Consider the following 20,233-nt stretch of genomic DNA (forward strand, 5'->3'; position numbering starts at 1 on the left):
AAGAAAAAATCGTTTTACCTTAGGTTATTCATAAATTATTATCATTAAACTATAAAGAGGTACCCACAATAAACGTAAGAAAAAAAGGGTTTAGGTAAGGTTTGTAAGTTTTTTCATCCCATTTTAAAGCATTAAAACTTACTAACCCAACGTAAGAGTTTATAAAGCACTGACCTCGAAAGTCACGCTAACAACCAAAAGTAAAAAAAGTCTAAGTAGTGGTTTCATAGTTACCTATACATATCGCTTCAGGATAATAATATAACCTCAGTCCTTTTTATTGTTACGGAGTAATGACTGCCTAAGTTTGTAATGGTTTTCTTCTCAGACTAGGGCGCGTGTGACACCCTCGTAGCTTTAAGTTATTTAGCCACTTGGTTGTTAAAAAAACTTCGATTACGGACTATACAAAACCGTAAAATTTATATCCAAAAAACAATCTTATTAAAAGACTAACTTATTCTCGTGACTTCGTCCGCGTGGACTACACAAATTTCAAACCCCTATTTCACCCCCTTAGGGGTTGAATTTTCAAAAATTCTTTCTTAGTGGATGCCAACGTCATAATAGCTATATGCATGCCGAATTTCAGCCCGATCCGTCCAGTAGTTTGAGCTGTGCATTAATAGATCAGTCAGTCAGTCACCTTTTCCTTTTATATATTTAGATTACAGATAGGATCTATAGGATCTATGAGTAGGTAGGTATTATTATTTTCAGCCGTTAGTAACAAACCGACCTAGGTTAAAAGACAATAAAAATATTTAGGCATTTCAATTTAGGTTGTGTTGTTCGATGTACTTAGTTTAGCGGTCTAGACCAGTGTCCTTGCTATCATTCCTAACGCACTTTTAGATCTTTCTGTAGATACATGACATTTATTGGATTTAATATCAAGGGTATCTTTCTCAACTAATTTGTATACAGGGTGTTATTTTTATACCAGAAGCCTTACAAAAACAATTAGCATTATTGTTATACTACCTAAATACAATCCAATACCAATAACCATTTGCCTCATTTTGTAGTTTTGGTGATTTAGTATCTTTCAAACCCGCAATGCGCGTGCAAAACACGGATCAACCTCTACGACGCGGCATTGACTCCGAGTGGTCTACTTACGCAACGTTCGTAGACCTCTAGCGTCAGTCAGGTGTTTTATTTGCTATCGTAATCTTTTACAAAATTAAAGATTTTTTTATGGTATCATATAAGTAATCATCAGTAAAAGTAAAGTTAAAAGTATGCTCCTAAAAAAAGCATATTATACAGTCGCAGACTATGTAAACGATAAAAAAGCTTGGATTTGACTCGCTCCAGCAATGCACGGGGCTGCAATGGCTTGTATAGTTCGGTATAATAACATTGTAAATTGAAAAATTAAAAAGAGCAACCGCCGAGTTTCTTGCTGGTTCTTCTCGGTGGGAACGGCGTTCCGAACCAGTGGTAAATTAAAACTACCTGACTATTCATAAACACTTGTAAAAAGTTTACATGAATAAATTTTTTTTTTATTTATTTATTATTTATAGTATATCACCTGTTACCTTTTTTGCCAGCGTTCTTGTTACACCCTCTATACCTAGTATGTTGTGAAGTGCTTGTAAGAAATTTTTAAGGATGATGTTTTTTGAATTAGTAAACCAGTTCAATTACATCACTCCCCACTACTGAAAGCTGATGTGGGATCATCATCATCATCATCATCATTGTTAACCGATAGACGTTCCACTGCGGGACCGAGGTCTCTTGTAGGGGTTTCCCTTGACTTCCACTCGCGACGGTCTTGCGCCGCCTGGATGCAGCGGCTCCTTACAACTCGTTTGATGTCGTCTGTCCACCTAGTAGGGGGGTCTTCCAACGCACGTGCTTTCCGATGCGAGGGCACCATTCTAGCACTTTGGTTTACCGGTTTTTCGAACTATGTGCCCTGCCCATTGTCACTTAAACTTGGTAACCCGTTGAGCTACGGCCTTCACTCTGGTTCCGCTACGACAGATACAACAATATAACGTGGTTAGGGAATCGCCCTCCCCGCGAGCTCAGTGGCCCTACCGCGGTTGTTTGACAGCTACAATGTCACGATCGCAATCATCTCTGATTGGTTAATGCTCGCTCACTATTGGCTACAATGCATTGTTGCAACAAGAATCGCACAAATTCAGCCAATCAGAACAATTGAGATTGAAATAATGATTGATGCAGGGTTTAGACAATCGCCCTGCTGGTTTCCAAGAGGAACTATGGATGATGGACAAGAGGCGGTCCGTTGCTCACAGTTTGGTCCTTAAGTTGGTTGGCATACTGTGATTCCTGCATACCTCTAACAGTGTTTAGGGGCACGTAATGTCCCATAGCAAAGTCAAATTATTTATTCAGAATAGGTAACATGTTACGCTTACTGATGCTGATAATGCTTCGGCGGACCAAGGCCGAGTAACGAGCAGTTACCGAACCATCGTGCTCTTTCGTCAGCAGTGAGGAACTTCGTGAGGATTTTGGATGGTAGGTAGGTATTCGACATAACCATCGTGCTCCCCCGTGGCCAGGGGTATCCATAATGGATTTTCCTCACGGAAAAAAAAGGCTTCAAAGGAAAAAATTGAGTTTTTCTAAATTAGAAAAGGTCGCACTGTTATGCTACGGAATTCTATGACTATAATAACTTTATTAGCATCAATTCTAATACGATAAGCGTCGTCGGTGGTCTCCTAATCACGTTACTCTATGATTTGAATGCACTTGCAATGTTGATTGATGCGTCCGATTTACCTATTTTAAAGCCGGTCGCGCATCAGCTAGTACGTAATATACATATAAACATCCTACTTCTTATCATGCAAGATCAAGAACTCGTTCAAACACTATGTATTTAACAAGCACTTCAGCAAGTGATTATATATTATGTGCGATTTCTAAGAGAAAAGTAGAAATTTAATTTAATTTTATCCGTTATACGTTTTTGTGAATATTAATAATAATGATTAGTGAATATTTTTTTCAAACTGTTGGAGCTAGGGGCTTCGACTTTTGCGCATAAGTACTTAGGTTCTTTCTATAACGTAAGAAATAAGAAGAAATTTTTAGAAATGTCACCAATTAGATGATGCTCGCGACTTCGTGCGCGTTGATTTAGGTTCTTGAAAATCCTGTGGGAACACCCATCTTCATCCCTATTGTATATCTCCTTCCCGAAGTTGGTATTTAAAATAAGCATTAAAAGATTTATTATTAACACAATAAGTAATCTTATACTATTCCAAAAGTTCGCATTGACATTTACGAAATCAGAGTTTAAAGAGAACAAAAAACAAACCTGTAATGTTGTTACTCTAGTTGTTTTCGTTTTTAATCAAAAGTAAAGAGTAAATATTTTTCAGCTGTTCTTCGAGGGAGACGGTCATTTACTGTTCATCAGTATTTAGTTAAGCAGGCAAGTCACTACAACTTTTTACTAGGATTGAAAATCCTTTCCTTATGTTACAAATTTGAGTCCGAAATTACTTTGAAGGAACTGGCTTAGGTCGCGGTTATAGTAACCACCACTAAAGCTGTATTACTAGGTGGTTTAGCGTTCTGGTACGTAGCAATCGTACCATAGCGATCAGGGATTCAGTAGCTCTAATAAACTGACGAAAACAACTTCCATTTTTTTTGTTTATTGTTATTCTTACCTTATCCGTTCCAGGTTACTATTGCGGAGATACTGTCACAAAAAGCAGTCTGGTGCCACACATAGAAGCTGAACAGTGAAAAGGGATGGAAAAAGTGTACAAAAACACTGCAGTCAATAATAAGCCGTGTGAACAATGAATGGTCCAGGTAAAAAGGCGAAAGAAGACTGATTGGACAGCCCCTTTCCTGGTGGTTTGCGCATTGCTGTACCGGGCAGGACGGCCAGAGAAGGCAGGATGTTTTAGTCCGTATGTCACCGAGGGAACATCAGTGAAGTCGAGCAATTACATCCATGGGGATTTTCTACTACCCAAGAAAAAAATTACAAATTCGTTCAAGTGCGAGTTAGGCTCGCACACGAAGGAATTCGTTCCATCGTACAAGATATACTCTTTTTTTTAATTTTCATGGTGACCATATTGAAAATTTTTAGTATTAGTTGTAGCGGCAATAGAAAATTTCAGGTCTCTAGCTATTGTGGTTCATGAGATACAGCCCGCTGACAGACAGACGGATGGAAGGACGGACGAATGGACAGAGGAAGCTTAGTAATAGGGTCCCGTTGGCTCCATTCGAATACGGAACCCTAAAAACATTGCGAGTATGAATCATACTTATCATCATCGGTTGCGTCAGTTACCTACCATCTTTGAGTTTACAGCATGTTTACAGTCAAGCGCTTATTTGGCAACCAATAAACACCCCCTAGGTTAACCCGCAAGGATAACCCGGGATAAAAGGATCCGCATGGAGACAGCATCCCCTGTAAAATAAATAAAACTAAAATCAGTGAAAGGCGAGACCGAAAGGTATAAAAGGGGCCTGCGCCTGCGCCGCGCCTCCGACTTGTCGACATGACGGTGATAACGCGATTGGTACGTTGCAATTTGTCCTAAATTTTACTTTTTTTTTTAATTTTTTCCGTTCAGGAACCAGGAAGTGATAGGAATCTTGAAGAATCGGCCATTTAAATAATAAATTGAGTAGTTTACTTAATTTTATTTCGATAATTAATTTGAATATTATTATTTTTTAATTTAATCAAAAAAAATACGAAAATTTTACCAAAAATTTTAAGAACTCCAGCTGAAACCACATGTACGGCTTTTTTGCTGGAAGTCATATTACTATTACTATACATAGGTACTATATCGACCTACTATTTTTGCAGCTCTTATTGCTTTTTTTTTAGGTACCTATCTATATTTTTTTTAATATTTGAATAATAGGTAATACTAAACTAATATTTCAAATAATATATTTTTTTGAGATTTTATTTATTTTACTGAAAAAATTTCGATTAAGTACGAATGAAAAAATAATAAGGCCATCTATTTGAATTTTGGATTCGAAATAAGTACCTTTCATTTCCTAATTTTCAGTTGAAAAATTGTTTATTTTTCAGGAATAGATATTATGTTTATTAAATTAGATATTAATTTATATTATCAATTAACGTGTTACATAATGAGTGCTTTATGGTTCGTGTTTTTAAACTATAACAAGTGAACTTTCGCTAAGCAACGATTGTGTGTGATGTGATAACATCGTAATAGCATGATAAGTGATAGTGAGCGTGTTCTTTGTCTGTGATAATGGAAGTGTACCAAGGTGCGGTGGCAATGTCTTTTTTAATTAGATCCATTATCTGATACAGGTTGTTATTAAAACATAACTACGACTTTGACATTTCGTATGACCGTCCGCCATATTGGATTTTTTTGGATTGCAAGGTGGTACTTACTTGGTGTCACGAAAACCAAAATGGGTAGTGATTGATGTAGAATATTATCATATCGCTGCTGGTAGTTGCTTTTTTTTTTCAAGGAATCATTTTGAGATGTAGAGACGTGCCTTGAAATCTAGTTTCCTATTAGGGTGAGATCTATAGAGCGCACTCTGACTTTGCTTAGACTTAAGACAGAGTTAAAACAAGACAGATCTCTCACATAAACCTGTCTCGTTTTAACTCAATCTTGTCTGAGCAAAGTCAAAGTGCGCTCTATAGATCTCAGCCTTAGGCCATCTAAGTTTATAACTTTTGTGACGCGAGCTTTGATAATTATGTGAAAAACCAGTCAAGTGCGAGTCGAACTCATACACGAAGTGTTCCGTACCGACGTAGGTACAAGAAATAACACTTTTTAGTTTTTTTTGTGATGTAGGGTAACCACAAATGCTAGGCTTCGAATAACAATTTCTAGATTCTGGGTCAACGCGAAGTAAGTAGGTTTTGATTTCCTTGCGGGTCTTGACAGACATGACAGTCAGACAAACATCAAGGCTTCTATAGCTATTCTGAATTCTGTGGTTTCGCTCAAGTTCCAATGAAACTATTTCAATTACTGCTTTGATAGCTAGAAGGTCTAGTTACGTGGCCTTATTACAAGTAATAAATATTTAATATTTTCGATAAAGCCGCGCGATATCGAATGGGTGGACTGGAATTTCATTCTGAGGTCGTTTTCAGGGTTCCGTACCAAAGTTGTCAAAAAGGAACCGTTATCGTGCGACTAGATCCATTCGTCCATCACACCTGTTTATTTTAGTAACCCATCGCCGGCTCACTACAGAGCACGGGTCTCCTCTCAGAGTGAGAAGGGTTTTGGCCATAGTCTAACACGCTGGCCATGTGCGGATTGGTAATCTTCACACACCTTTGAGAACATTATGGAGAACTCTCAGACATGCAAGTTTCCTCACGTTTTCCTTCACCGTTAAAGCAAGTGATATTTAATTACTTAAAACGCACTTTAATCCGAAAAGTTAGAGGTGCGTGCTCGGGATTGAAACCCCGACCTCCGATTAGAAGGCGGACGTCCTAACCACTAGGCTATCACAGCTTATGCCACCCATATACAGTCTGCCAATCCGCACTGGCCGAGCGTGACAGACTAAAGCCACTGAGCACGAATTTCCTCTAAGAATGAGAAGGGTTAAGCCCTTCGATTCGTACTCAGTAGTGGGCCGGAGATAGGTTGATCATGATGAAGATGACAGTCTATACCTAACTATTTGTGGATCCTGATCTACTCTTCTTCCAATTTTCTTCCATTTCTCGAGGTCCTTCTTCTGCTTTCTCTAGTTTCCCATTCTCATCAGATCTTTTTCTACGCATTTAAGCCTCAATAACTCAACCGGTAAAGGAGTGGACTGAAAACCGAAAGGTCGACGGTTCAAACCCCGCCCGTTGCACTATTGTCGTACCTACTCCTAGCACAAGCCTGACGCTTAGTTGGAGAGGAAAGGGGAATATTAGTCATTTAACATGGCTAATATTCTATATAAAAAATATAAAAAAAATTAAGATCTAAGATGAGCTGATTCATAAAAACAAATAGTAGGTACTTAATCAAAATCAGGCTTGATAATACTTATACCAGAAAAGATAGAATCTTGGATAAAAAAATTCAATTCAATTAATTAAAGATACAATACAACTCGCTGAAACAACATTTTCATATTTTAGACAAAAGATTTTTTAGTTTATTTGAAGCACTTACAGAAAACTAAAAAAATTGAAAAAAAATTGAATAGTGCAATGGGCGTTTTGAACCTTTCGGTTTTCAGTCCACTCCTTTATCGGTTGAGCTATTGAGGCTTCAAAATTCAAATTAAATTGATCCTATAGGGTAGGCTTGATAACCTACTTATACCAGAAAAGGTATACTTAAAAAATCCATCGTTAGATTGAATCAAAAAGTATACGGAATTAAAGCTAATTTCATGTCCAAGAAGTCAAATTCATGTCAGACAAATATTAAGGAAAAAAGAACTACTTAAGTGGTAGCCTTCAATGAAACCATGTTTACGAATTATTTATAGGGCAGGTTCTACCTGACTCGGACCACGTGCCACGTAATCTTGTAATCGTGCAAACTAGGTTTAAAAGTAGGTACCTACTTGAATTTACAACTAAACATTAAATCAAATCCATACTAATATTATAAATGCGAAAGTGTGTCTGTCTGTCTGTCTGCTAGCTTTTTACGGCTTAACCGTTCAACCGATTTTGACGAAATTTGGTACAGAGGTAGCTTGCAACCCGGGGAAGGACATAGGGTACTTTTTATCCCGGAAAATTTAAGAGTTCCCACAGGATTTTTAAAAACCTAAATCCACGCGTACGAAGTCGCGGGCATCAGCTAGTGTAAATATATAAAAGAAAAAGGTGACTGACTGACTGACTGATCTATCAACGCACAGCGCAAACCAAACTATTGGACGAATCGGGCTGAAATTTGGCATGCAGATAGCTATTATGACGTAGGCATCCGCTAAGAAAGGATTTTTGAAAATTCAACCCCTAAGGGGGTGAAATAGGGGTTTGAAATTTGTGTAGTCCACGCGGACGAAGTCGCGAGCATAAGCTAGTATTTTATAAATGCGAAAGTGTGTTTGTTTGTTGGTTTATTAGTTTGTTGGTTTGTCCTTCAATCACGTCGCAACGGAGCAACCGATCAACATGATTTTTTGCATGAGTATAATTAAAGACCTGGAGAGTGACATAGGCTATTTTTTATTCCGGAAAATCAAAGAGTTCTCATATTATAATTTTTAAAAACCTAAAGCGGGCAACAGCTAGTGTGTAATATGTAAATGAGTAAGTAGGTAATGTGCATTCGTGATGTAGGGTGTAGACGCATTACAGCTGGAAGGATGTAATTTCACACCCGCCTGCACCTACCGCACTACCGCACTACCGCACTACCGGGAACGTGATACTGTGTCGCCATCCGTGCTTTATCTGTAGCACCTTCGATATTTGACTTCATTGATATCGACTCTACCATTTGGAATAATGGTATTCCCAAGTCCAAGACACTTGCTTATATTTGTAACTAGCTTATGCTCGCGACTTCGTCCGCGTGGACTACACAAATTTCAAACCCCTATTTCACCCCCTTAGGGGTCGAATTTTCAAAAATCCTTTCTTAGCGGATGCCTACGTCATAAAAGCTATCTGCATGCCAAATTTCAGCCCGATCCGTCCAGTAGTTTGAGCTGTGCGTTGATAGATCAGTCAGTCAGTCAGTCAGTCAGTCACCTTTTCCTTTTATATATTTAGATTAAGATTATAAAGGAACTAGCTGATGCCCGCGACTTCGTCCGGGTGGATTTACGCTTTCCAAAGTCCTGCGGGAACTCTTTGATTTTCCGGCATAAAAAGTAGACTATGTGTTAATTCAGGGTGTAATCTATCTCCATTCCAAATTTCATCTTAATCCGTTCTGCCGTTTTTGCGTGATTGAGTAACAAACATCCACACTTTCACATTAATAATATTAGTAGGATTAGGAATTAGGATAAGGGTTAGGATTAGGATAATATAGAACTCAACTCATTGCGATGATCAACTCAACCAATTACCTACATATCAAATCACACATTGCGGTCATTATTGCGGTGATAGCCTAGTGGTTAAGACATCGGTCTTTTCGTCAGGAGTTCGATCTCGGGCACGAATCAGTAGACGCATTACAGTTGGACAGGTGTAATTCCACTCCGCCCTGCACTACCGAGTACCGTACAGCATACTACGTGAAGCATAATGTCGCCATCCGTTCTTTATTTGTAGGACGTTCCCTTCAAATTTCTACTTCATTGGTACCGACTCAACCATTTGTAATACTGGTACTCCCTAGTCTAAGGGCACTATCTCACTAGGACACCAGTTGTGGCACAACCAGGTCGCGCTACCAACTAAATGTATGTACTGGTATATGTAAGCTAAGTAACTAAGCGGACACCAGCAGGGCGATTGTCTAAAACCTGCATCAATCATTATTACAATCTCAATTGTTCTGATTGGCTGAATTTGTGCGATTCTTGTTGCAACAATGCATTGTGGCCAATAGTGAGCGAGCAGATGATTGCGATCGTGACATTGTAGCTGTCAAACAACCGCGGTAGGGCCACAGGTGAGACACCTTCCATAGAGATAGGGCACTAAGACACTTGCTTGTATTTACAGTAGAATAATGTAGATTTCAAATAAAAACCACTTACCAAGTCAAGTTTATCTAGAATTAAAATCAAAAGCTTTGTTGCCATACGTTACAGAGTTTTGAATGCCACGATGACTTTTGGTTAAGTATCTACTCCTTCAGAAACGAACAATCGAACCTATAAAATTGAGGCACAAATTTCTACGCCCCTTAAACTTAGCTTTCAAACACACAAAGTTGACTGCACCCCAACTCATCAGCTGTGCGTTGTGCCTGAGTTCCTATAATTTCACGCAGAGGCATCTCTAGCCCTTGTGGCGCCCGTGTGCAACCAGTACCCTGGCGCCCTCTAGTCTAGTAGGAGCAGAGTCAAAATGGAATACTAACAGTTATATTTTCAAACGGAAATTCGGATGCAAATGGTGCAATTTTAAATGATGATTCTAAATGATGACGGCATCGGCCATAACACGAGCGCAGGATTTTTGAGAGCGCCGGCATCGCCGCATCTTTGGAGGTGTCTCATTAGAGGGCGCTCGGCGCCCCCTTAGACCCGGCGCGCCTCTGATTTCACGAACGGTCGATACTTTACTGACGATTATACATCATCATTCATTTACATCAGACGTAATTGTAGCCAAACGCAATGTTAAAAACTATCACGTGCAAGCAGGCTGTTTTGTTCACGTGTCTTGAGACATGTCCTGTACATGACGTGCATGTGGCCACCAGCAACCGGGCGGACCGGGCCGTGGCCTCTAACCAGTCTACTTTCCGATTTGCCGCCCTTTGTGCAAATTACACACACCGACAGACAAAGGCCTGTAATTGATTCGATTTCGACGCATATCAACCGGAACACGGAATCGGCAAAAAATACATTTATAAATTCGCAAAGTGGCCGCTTTATCCATACTAAGTACGAAAGTTCTTGTCCAAAATTCCTCAGTGCTTGAAGACCAAAGTCTTCGAACAGTGCGTGTTGCCAGTGATGACATATGGATCCGAGACATGGTCGCTAACTATGGGCCTCATAAGAAAGCTCAGAGTCACTCAGCGGGCGATGACTCTCCATCTATGATTGGAGCATCAGCTCTCAGCTCTCAGCGATGCTTGAAGTTTCTCTACGTGATCAAATCAGAAATGAGGAGATCCGTAGAGAACTAGAGTAACCGACATAGCTCAACGGGTTGCGAAGCTGAAGTGGCAATGGGCAGGGCACATAGTTCGTACAACCGATAGACGTTGGGGTCCCAAGGTGCTGGAATGGCGACCTCGCACCGGAAGACGCAGCGTTGGAAGACCCCCACTAGGTGGACGGACGACATCAGACGAGTCGCAGGGAGCCGCTGGATCCAGGCGGCGCAAGACCGTGGCGTGTGGAAGTCCCTACAAGAAACCTATGTCCAGCAGTGGACGTCTATTGGTTGATGATGAGATGATGATGATGAAGTACGAAAGTTAGCTACGAAATATCTTTTCACGGCCTATCTGTATCAATAGACGAACGAAGCTTCCGTGGTTGTCCCATAAAATTTTCTGAATCAAACTCCTTAATCCTGATGCTGCAGGGTCACTGTCCACCTAATTTGTCAAGATTTAGGAAGTGTTCATAGTGAGTTAATATTGTAGGTACCAAACAACGACTACATCACTGAACTTCGGATCCCAACTTCTCAATCCTGATGCTGCAAGGCACTGAACTCCTAAGCCGACCGACTTCCAAAATCAATACAAAGTAAAAAATATCTTTTGGTTCTACACATGTGTGTACCTATGTATGAAGTCGGGCGAGCATGATAAAAAAAACTAAAGGAAGGAAGGAAGGAAGGAAGGAAAATATTTAATTTTCCTTATAAAATATTACTTACTTACCTAAAAAGTTGTAAGTGGTTATTGAACCCATATTATGATATGTCGACTTGTCGAGTGCTTGATTTGTTCACGATATCATAACGAAATAGAACAGAAAACGGTTTGACACGTAAATGCATCAATGCGTAACATCTAAAACGAATGGTGTAAGATGTAAGCGGAATACACAGACAGATATTCTATTATCCTCTATTGCCTTTTTCGAGCAACATTCGTTTGAATTTTTTGTCCTTATAAAGAACCAATGATCATCGTACGTAATATAGAAATAAACTAGAGTAAACTAATAAGACTTTATACGACATATTACAAAATATAATCAAATGACAGCCAGCAGGCTATTTCGATGATGCTATGTGAACCACTTCTGAATGATTTAACCTGATTTAGAAACAAAATATAATCCGTCAAAAAGACATCTCACGCGCCATTTTAACTCAATAGTCCAACTGACATGTCAAAAGTACGGTTCTAAAATCATCCTTTTGACGTGAAATTTGACACAAAAAGTTAAATCGCGCGTGAGTATTTAAATTTTACGCGTTGGTAACAATTCAGCTAATGTTTATTAACTCTTTTGATCTTGTTGTAGTACTATTATAATAATGTTGGTATTTATTAATTTCCATTTAAAATCTTTACGAGCATCTATAGATTTGTATTTCTGATTTAGTTACGCTAAGCCATTTTATTCCTCATCGAATAGGATTGTTTAAGTTCCTTCTTCTCATTTTCATTTTTTAATGTTAAAAAAACTACCTACTTAATTTTGAATCAAAACCAAGTAAATCGCCACCTCCTAAGCATTGAGCCCACGTCTCCACCACGTGCCAAAGCGGCATTTTTCTAAACAAAAATTATTATTTTCGTAATTCTCTACCAAGAATGTACCAAGGTCATTTCTCGTTGTGTAATTGAACATGCTCTAAAAGGCGTTTATGTTATTATTACGATATTATTTACGTGGATTTGTCGTAAACATAAAGTAATAGTCCATTTTTAGGGTTCCGTACCTCTTAAAGAAATAAAGGAAACTTTATAGGATCACTCGTTATCTGTCTGTATATCAAGAGTCAACGGAATCAAAACGGAATATAGAATCGTGAAATTGGGCAGATAGCAATATCTTATAGCACAAGTAGATAAAGGGACCAATCGGAAACCGTGAATTTGTGTTTACATCACAATTTTTTTATTAACTAGCTTATGCCCACGACTTGATCCTCGTGGACTACACAAATTTCGACCACCTATTTTACCCCCTTGGGGATGAATTTTCAAAAATCCTTTCAGATGTAGACATCCGCTAAGGAATGGATTTTTCCGTCATTATAGCTATCTATATGTATATAAATTTCAGCTCGATTCGCCCAGTAGTTTGAGATGTGGGTTGATAGATCAGTCAGTCAGTCAGTCACCTTTTCGTTTAATATATTTAGATTGTACGAACGGAACCCTTCGTGTGCGAGTCCGACTCGCACTTTTTTGTAGCTCTGTACGACGCCGAGTGTTCATAATGCGTGCAATGTTACTAAACATTTCTTGTTACCAGACTTTTATGAACGAAATAGTCTATTTAAACCTATTATGTTGGCAAATCAGTCAAAAGTACGGAAATTATGAAAAACTGCGTTTCTGCTTTTCACTATAAATTGTTTATCCTCCATGCTAACGCAAAACTGCGATACAAAATATTATAAATGTGAAAATGTGTCTATCTGTCTGTCTGCTAGCTTTTACGGCCCAAGAGTTTTACCGATTTTGATGAAATTTGGTACAGTGTTAAGTTGCTTAGGCCTTCTAGCAACAGATCGTATTAACAACGAATGAATCAAATATCGATTTTATTAAATTAAGTACCTTCAATAAATCATTTCTGACAGATCAAATAAATTTTTTAAATCATCCAAAGAATTGTCACTACTCACTACCTACCTAGTAACTTGCAGGTAAGACGCAGTCAAGGGCTGAGAATATTATAATCGAATCAATAAAAATCCTACTAATACTTATTATAAATGTGAAAGTGTGGATGTTTGTTACTCAATCACGCAAAAACGGCAGAACGGATTTGGATGAATTTTGGAATGGAGATAGATTATACCCTGGATTAACACATATGCTACTTTTTATGATCCCAGAAAATCAAAGAGTTCTTGTAAATGGAAATCCACGCGGACGAAGTTGCGGGCATCAGCTAGTAATATTATACTTAATCTTTTTTGTGATGTGGTTGCAGGCAATTCTGGCACTGTGCGCGTGCGCACACGCGCAATACCAAGAAGAGCGCGCGCCGCGTTACATCCCGTCCGAGCCGAAGAGCACATACGCCCCTCCTGTGGCCATTCTTAAACAGATCAACAGGTGAGACCACTCTTATACAATCATTGGTGACAAAGCGCTGGTCAATTCAAAGTTGGAACATCGATGTAAAGTTTCCCGTCTATTTGTTTTGTATTCTACACGATATATTTCGGAAAGTGTGCCCAAGAATTTTTTGCCTTGGTTCCTCCTTCACCTTTCTACTATCATACCGCAAGGCATCGCCAAGGTCTGCACCCGTACCCGTACGTAGTCGAAATTCTATGGACACCGTGTACGAAGCGATTTGCTTCCTCATGTCCGCCCTCCCACCATCAGTTTTTCCTATATTTTTAATATGGGTAGGTACTATGGGTAAGTCAAGATTTAATAGACATCTTCTAGGCAATGCGTTCCATCTTAGGCTGCATCATCACCTTCCAGCAAGTCTGATTACAGCCAAGCGCTAGTCTATAAATTAAAATCCCGGCCAAGTGCGAGTCAGTAGGGCGATTGTCTAAAACCTGCATCAATCATTATAACAATCTCAATTGTTCTGATTGGCTGAATTTGTGCGATTCTTGTTGCAACAATGCATTGTGGCCAATAGTGAGCGAGCATTAACCAATCAGAGATGATTGCGATCGTGACATTGTAGCTGTCAAACAACCGCGGTAGAGCCACAGGTCTCGCGCACGGAGGGTTCCGTGCTACAGTCGTATTTTTTCGACATTTTGCACGATAAATATTTTATTTAGAAATATTTTGTCCATGGTTCCAGGCACAACGAAGACGGCTCATATACATACGGCTATGAGTCGGGTGACGGCTCCTTCAAGATCGAGACCAAGTCGCCCACCGGAGAGGTCAAGGGCAAGTACGGGTACAAAGATGACACCGGCAAGGTCAGTCAACCCCACATCTACTCTGTCTATAGCTATGCTCCATCTATCTTCTTCTTTCATCTATGGTCAATGTTGAGTCCATGTTATATAATAAAAAGACTTATCCGTCCGTCGACCGTCCGCTGCGCCAGATCCTTCTTTCCACGCACGTGCAAACTGTGGAACCAACTCCCATCGGCGGTGTTCCCACTAGATTATAACATGGGGTTATTCAAGGGGCGGACCAACAAATTCCTAAAAGGCCGGCAACGCATCGGCGGCTTCTCTGGTGCTGCAAATGTTCATGGGCGGCGGTAATTACTTAACATCAGGTGACCCGCCTGCTCGTTTGCTCGCTATATCTATAAAAAAAAAACTATACAGGGTGTTATTATAACGCTAGCAAAAACGAAGACAGGTGACAGTACTGATGATCACCACAAAAAACGCGAAAATAAAATATAAAATCCTGTATTTTTCAAAAGTGTGCAATGTATTGCTAATGAAACATCTGACTGACGCTAGAGGTCAACGAATGTTGCGCAGATAGGTGGCGCGGGCCGCGTCGCAGGCGTGGCATTGATCCCGAGTTTTGCACGCTATACATTGCGGATTTGAAAAATACTAAATCACTAAAAAACTACAAGTAGGCTAATGTTTATTGGTATTGGATTGTCTTTGAGTCATTGACTTATTATATAGCGCTAAGTTTTCGCTAGTGTTCTAATTACACCCTGTTTAAAAAAAATTGTCTAACTTGTTAAATACCCTGTCCATCGAAAAGAGCTAATAGGAAAGTAAGAAGCCGCGCGAGTGGTGTGCGGTGTCTTACTACATCCGTACATAGAGCACATTTATGTTGCAAGTTGTGACCAAAATGTTAGTCTTTGCTTCACTTATCTGATGAAGAACTGGTGTTTTATTCCAGGTCCGCGTGATCGAGTACGGAGCCAACAAGTACGGCTTCCAGCCCGCGGGAGAGGGCATCACCGTCGCTCCCCCCACCCTCGTCGATGAGTCCACACGCGAGGAGGGACTCAGGCCGAGCAAGGTAAACAGGCTTATACTGTGAACAAGTACGGCTTCCAGGCCACTGGAGAGGGCATCACCGTCGCTCCCCCCACCCTCGTCGATGAGTCCACACGCGAGGAGGGACTCAGGCCGAGCAAGGTAAACAGGCTTATACTGTGAACAAGGACGGCTTCCAGGCCACTGGAGAGGGCATCACCGTCGCTCCCCCACCCTCGTCGATGAATCCACACGCGAGGAGGGACTCAGGCCGAGCAAGGTAAACAGCAGGGCGATTGTCTAAAACCTGCATCAATCATTATTACAATCTCAATTGTTCTGATTGGCTGAATTTGTGCGATTCTTGTTGCAACAATGCATTGTAGCCAATAGTGAGCGAGCATTAACCAATCAGAGATGATTGCGATCGTGACATTGTAGCTGTCAAACAACCGCGGTAGGGCCGCAGGCTTATACTGTGAACAAGTACGGCTTCCAGTACCCGTAGTACAAGATTTTACGTCTCACCAAACGAAACCAAATTCGAGAGTCGAAATATTTCCGCGTTACAGTAAAATGGACCTAAACAGCCTTGAATTGAAGTCAAATATTCAATGCCACTGATTTTAATTTCGCAATGTTTCCGCTTGGAGCGCTGGCTGTAGAAGTGTAGACAAACTTGAGCTTTAAAACAAGGCATTTAAGATCCAGTTTACTGTAACGCGGAAGTATTTCGACTCTCGAATTTGGTTTCGTTTGGTGAGACGTAAAATCTTGTACTACGGGTACAGGCCACTGGAGAGGGCATCGCCGTCGCTTCCCCCAAACTCATCGACGCGTCCACACGTGAGACAGATAGGTAGGTATGTATCTAGCTATTTAAGCATACGAAGATTTTGATGTTATTGTCTCGCGAGGTGTGAAAAGTATTGTGGTAAATTAAAACTACCTGACTATTCATAAGCACTTTTAAAAAGTTTACATGAATAAAAAAACATTCTATTCTATTCTATTCTATTCTATTGACCGCGGGTAATGCTGTCCGAACCCCGCGCGTTACTTTGGATTTTAGATGCAACACCTCGCTACTGCACTCGGGAGTTACTCTAAAATCCCCCGTTACGCTTGGGATTTATCCCAGCTGCCGTAACGTAGGACATTGTATTATATATAATACTAGCTTATGCTCGCGACTTTGTCCGCGTAGACTACACAAATTTCAAAGCCCTATTTCACCCCCTTGGGGGTTGAATTTTCAAAGATCCTTTCTTAGCGGATGCCTACGTCATAATAGCTATCTGCATGCCGAATTTCAGCGTGATCCGTCCAGTAGTTTGAGCTGTGCGTTGATAGATCAGTCAGTCAGTCAGTCAGTCAGTCAGTCAGTCAGTCAGTCACCTTTTCCTTTAATATATTTATAAGATTTGTCAACGGCTTTACTCACGTATTTAGTCGACGTTAGCCTGACTAGTTTCGAACCCATCCGGGGTCCTTTTTCAAGGGAATCAGTTCGCGCACGCGACGCGGTTGTGACTGCGAGCTGCGCGTGCCGCTGCCCGTAGAGCCCGTTGTATTACGCCCATGTTGAATAATTTACTATGTTTTACATTATTACTGAATTTATCATTTATTCATTCTTCATTACAGAACCAAGGCGGCCGCTCCCAATACCGGGAGCCTGCGCCCGTAGACTACGACTACGAAGATCCCGCCCCCACACCCCGACCCGCGCCCCGTCCCACCCCGCAACCCTACCGCGCCCCACAACCCCAGCAACAGCACAGGCCAGCGCCTCAACCTCAACAGCAGTACAGGCCAAACCCTCAACCACAACAACAATACAGGCCCCCACCTCAACAGTCTGCTCCTACACCACCTAGGGTAAGCTATTTTTATATCATCATCATCATTATGACCAACCCATTACCGGCTCACTACAGAGCACAGGTCTCCTATCAGAGTGAGAAGGGTTTTGGCCACAGTCTACCACGCTGGCCAAGTGCGGATTGGCAGTCTTCACACACCCTTGAGAACATTATGGAAAACTCTCAGGCATGCAGGTTTCCGCACGATGTTTTCCTTCACCGTTAAAGCAAGTGATATTTTAATTACTTAAAAACGCACATAGCTCCGAAAAGTTACAGGTGCGTGCCCGGGATCGAACCCCCGACCTCGGCGGAAGGCGGACGTCCTAACCACTAGGCTACCACAGCTTGTTATTTTTATATAACGTTTGGTTATTTACTGACATTGTGTAGCCTAGACCCTAGTAGTTAGGATGTCCGATGTATAAGCTGTGATAGCCTAGTGGTTAGGACGTCCGCCTTCTAATCGGAGCTCAGGAGTTCAATCCCGGGTACGCACCTCTAACTTTTCGAAGTTATGTGCGTTTTAAAAATTAAATATCACTTGCTTGAACGATGAAGGAAAACATCGTGAGGAAACCTGCATGCCTGAGAGTTCTCCATAATGTTCTCAAACGTGTGTGAAGTCTACCAATCCGCACATGGCCAGCGTGGTAGACTATGGCCAAACCCTTCTCACTGTGAGAGGAGACCCGTTGGGTTGATCATGATGATGACTTGACATTGAGTACAGAGTGAACTAGTACAGTCAACAACAGTAGGTACAATCCACATTCTCAACCACAATAGCAGTGCCAGTCCTGGTTCCGTACCTAATTCACTTAATGTACCTACATTATTTCCTATAGGCTTTGTTTATGAAGAAATATTGTCAAATTTAATTATTTGCGCTTATCCTTCTGGAGAAAATAATTACCACTTATTTAAAGGAAATCACGTAAAATTTACACAAATTAAAAAAATCGGGTCCACATATTTTACAAAAATGTCTTCATCTTCCTCAGCCCGCCTTCTTCGCCGGAGCCGCCCCCGCCCCTGCAGCTGAACCCTCCCGGGAGAGCTTCTTCAACCCTGAGCCTCAACAACCCAGACAACAGAACAGGCCTACACAGGACTTCAGGCCAGCACCTCGACCACAACATTTCTCTCCGAAACAGACCCTAGCGGACTTCGGCCAAGATTACAACACTAGTCCTCAACGATTCCCCTCAGCAAACCAATTCCAACAGCAACCTCGCCAACAGCCTTTCTCCATGCTCGACGAGCTCTTGAAGGAATACTCCTTACCACAGGGAGGTTCCGCAGCCACCCACGATATTACATTCGGCTCCTTCTAGTTCGATATCGATTATTCGATTGTAAATATGTAGTGTATGTTAATTAAACAAATTTCTTAAATTAATATATCCGTTTTTCATTGCATTTTTATTGCTATAGATAGTTCTATCATGTTAAGAGAATAGTCATCAAAATATTTAGTTCACTTCTAATCTCTCTCTCTTCATGCTCTGACCAAAAAGCTAACCAACGCAACGGGCTGACAAAAAGTCATACTAACCTACAGTGTTACTGACCAATGACCTTTGAGATGAATGTTAAATTCACTAAATATATAGATTTCCGTGGTTTAAGTAATGAAAAATCTATCGAGGCCGACTGACCTTAAATAGATTTTTGGTTAGCTGATTTTTCAAAAGCTATTTCTGACGATAAACTATTTTCTTAACGTGGAAAACTTAATAATATATTGAATATACATTTATACCTAGATTTTACAGTTACTCTTTTGTTCAAATGGCTGTCGTACAGAAAAATTGCTTCAAAATTGTGTTAGCTTGCTTGTAATGATCTCCAAGTTTATCAAAACTTTTACTCATACCTTTTTAATATATTTAGATTTAGACCAAACATGTTTAAAAAAAAATATAAATGCCATTTTAGTACTTAAAATATAAATAAGTGTGATTTTATTTCATTACGAGGTAATGGCCGCAATCTTCCAACATCGTCAAAAAAAACGCCCCTGGTTGCCCCTGAGCCAAAGGTGCCCATTAAGCTGGCACCATTGCCGCGCTGAATGGCGATGGACAACCTTTGGAGCACGTAGGCCCCAGAGCGCGGATCGCAACCTCTATATCCCCTAGGGGACGGCCGATGTCGCGTACGAAACCCTTCGCTTCCTTGCCCCAACAGCCCATCGTCTCCAGCACCAGTGGGACAAAGAGATAGTTCCCCAGAAGAGGGAAATCTTCCAAATACTTTTAATTAATTTTGAAAAAATAAGTATCAGATTTTAAACTTATTCAATTTAAGCTAGGTAAGTAAAATTAAGGCAGTTGTCATTTTCTAGGAGACACGCTGAAATTTTACGTTTCAAAACTTCAGTGCTCTTTATGGAATCACAAAAATTTTGAACTGAATTTCAGCTACGCGTGAATATATTCTGAATGAAACCTCTTTGACAGGTCCCCCGGTGTTACATCGGAAACCACATTGTTAGCATATGCACCACTAGGTGGATAGATGATATCAAAACAAACAACGGCGCAAGTCCGCATAGAAGTCCCTACAAGAGCCTTATGACGGCGTCTATCGGTTGACCATGATGATGATGATGATGATGATGATAATGATGATGATGATGATGATGATGATGATGATGATGATGATGATGATG

At 40.5% G+C, this 20,233-nt stretch overlaps 1 protein-coding gene across 1 annotated transcript; it reads left to right on the forward strand.

Annotated features, from left to right (window-relative positions):
• Positions 1–4,508: 4,508 nt before the first annotated feature.
• LOC117984253 (uncharacterized) lies at positions 4,509–18,960 on the forward strand. Its single transcript, XM_034970877.2, has 6 exons — positions 4,509–4,550; positions 13,738–13,862; positions 14,581–14,704; positions 15,612–15,734; positions 17,339–17,572; positions 18,561–18,960. The coding sequence occupies exons 1-6, from the start codon at positions 4,530–4,532 to the stop codon at positions 18,891–18,893; spliced, it is 960 nt and encodes a 319-aa protein (XP_034826768.1). The 5' UTR covers positions 4,509–4,529; the 3' UTR covers positions 18,894–18,960.
• Positions 18,961–20,233: the final 1,273 nt, after the last annotated feature.

Source organism: Maniola hyperantus, chromosome 8 (assembly GCF_902806685.2).
Source record: "Maniola hyperantus chromosome 8, iAphHyp1.2, whole genome shotgun sequence".
Taxonomy (NCBI): Eukaryota; Metazoa; Arthropoda; class Insecta; order Lepidoptera; family Nymphalidae; genus Maniola; species Maniola hyperantus.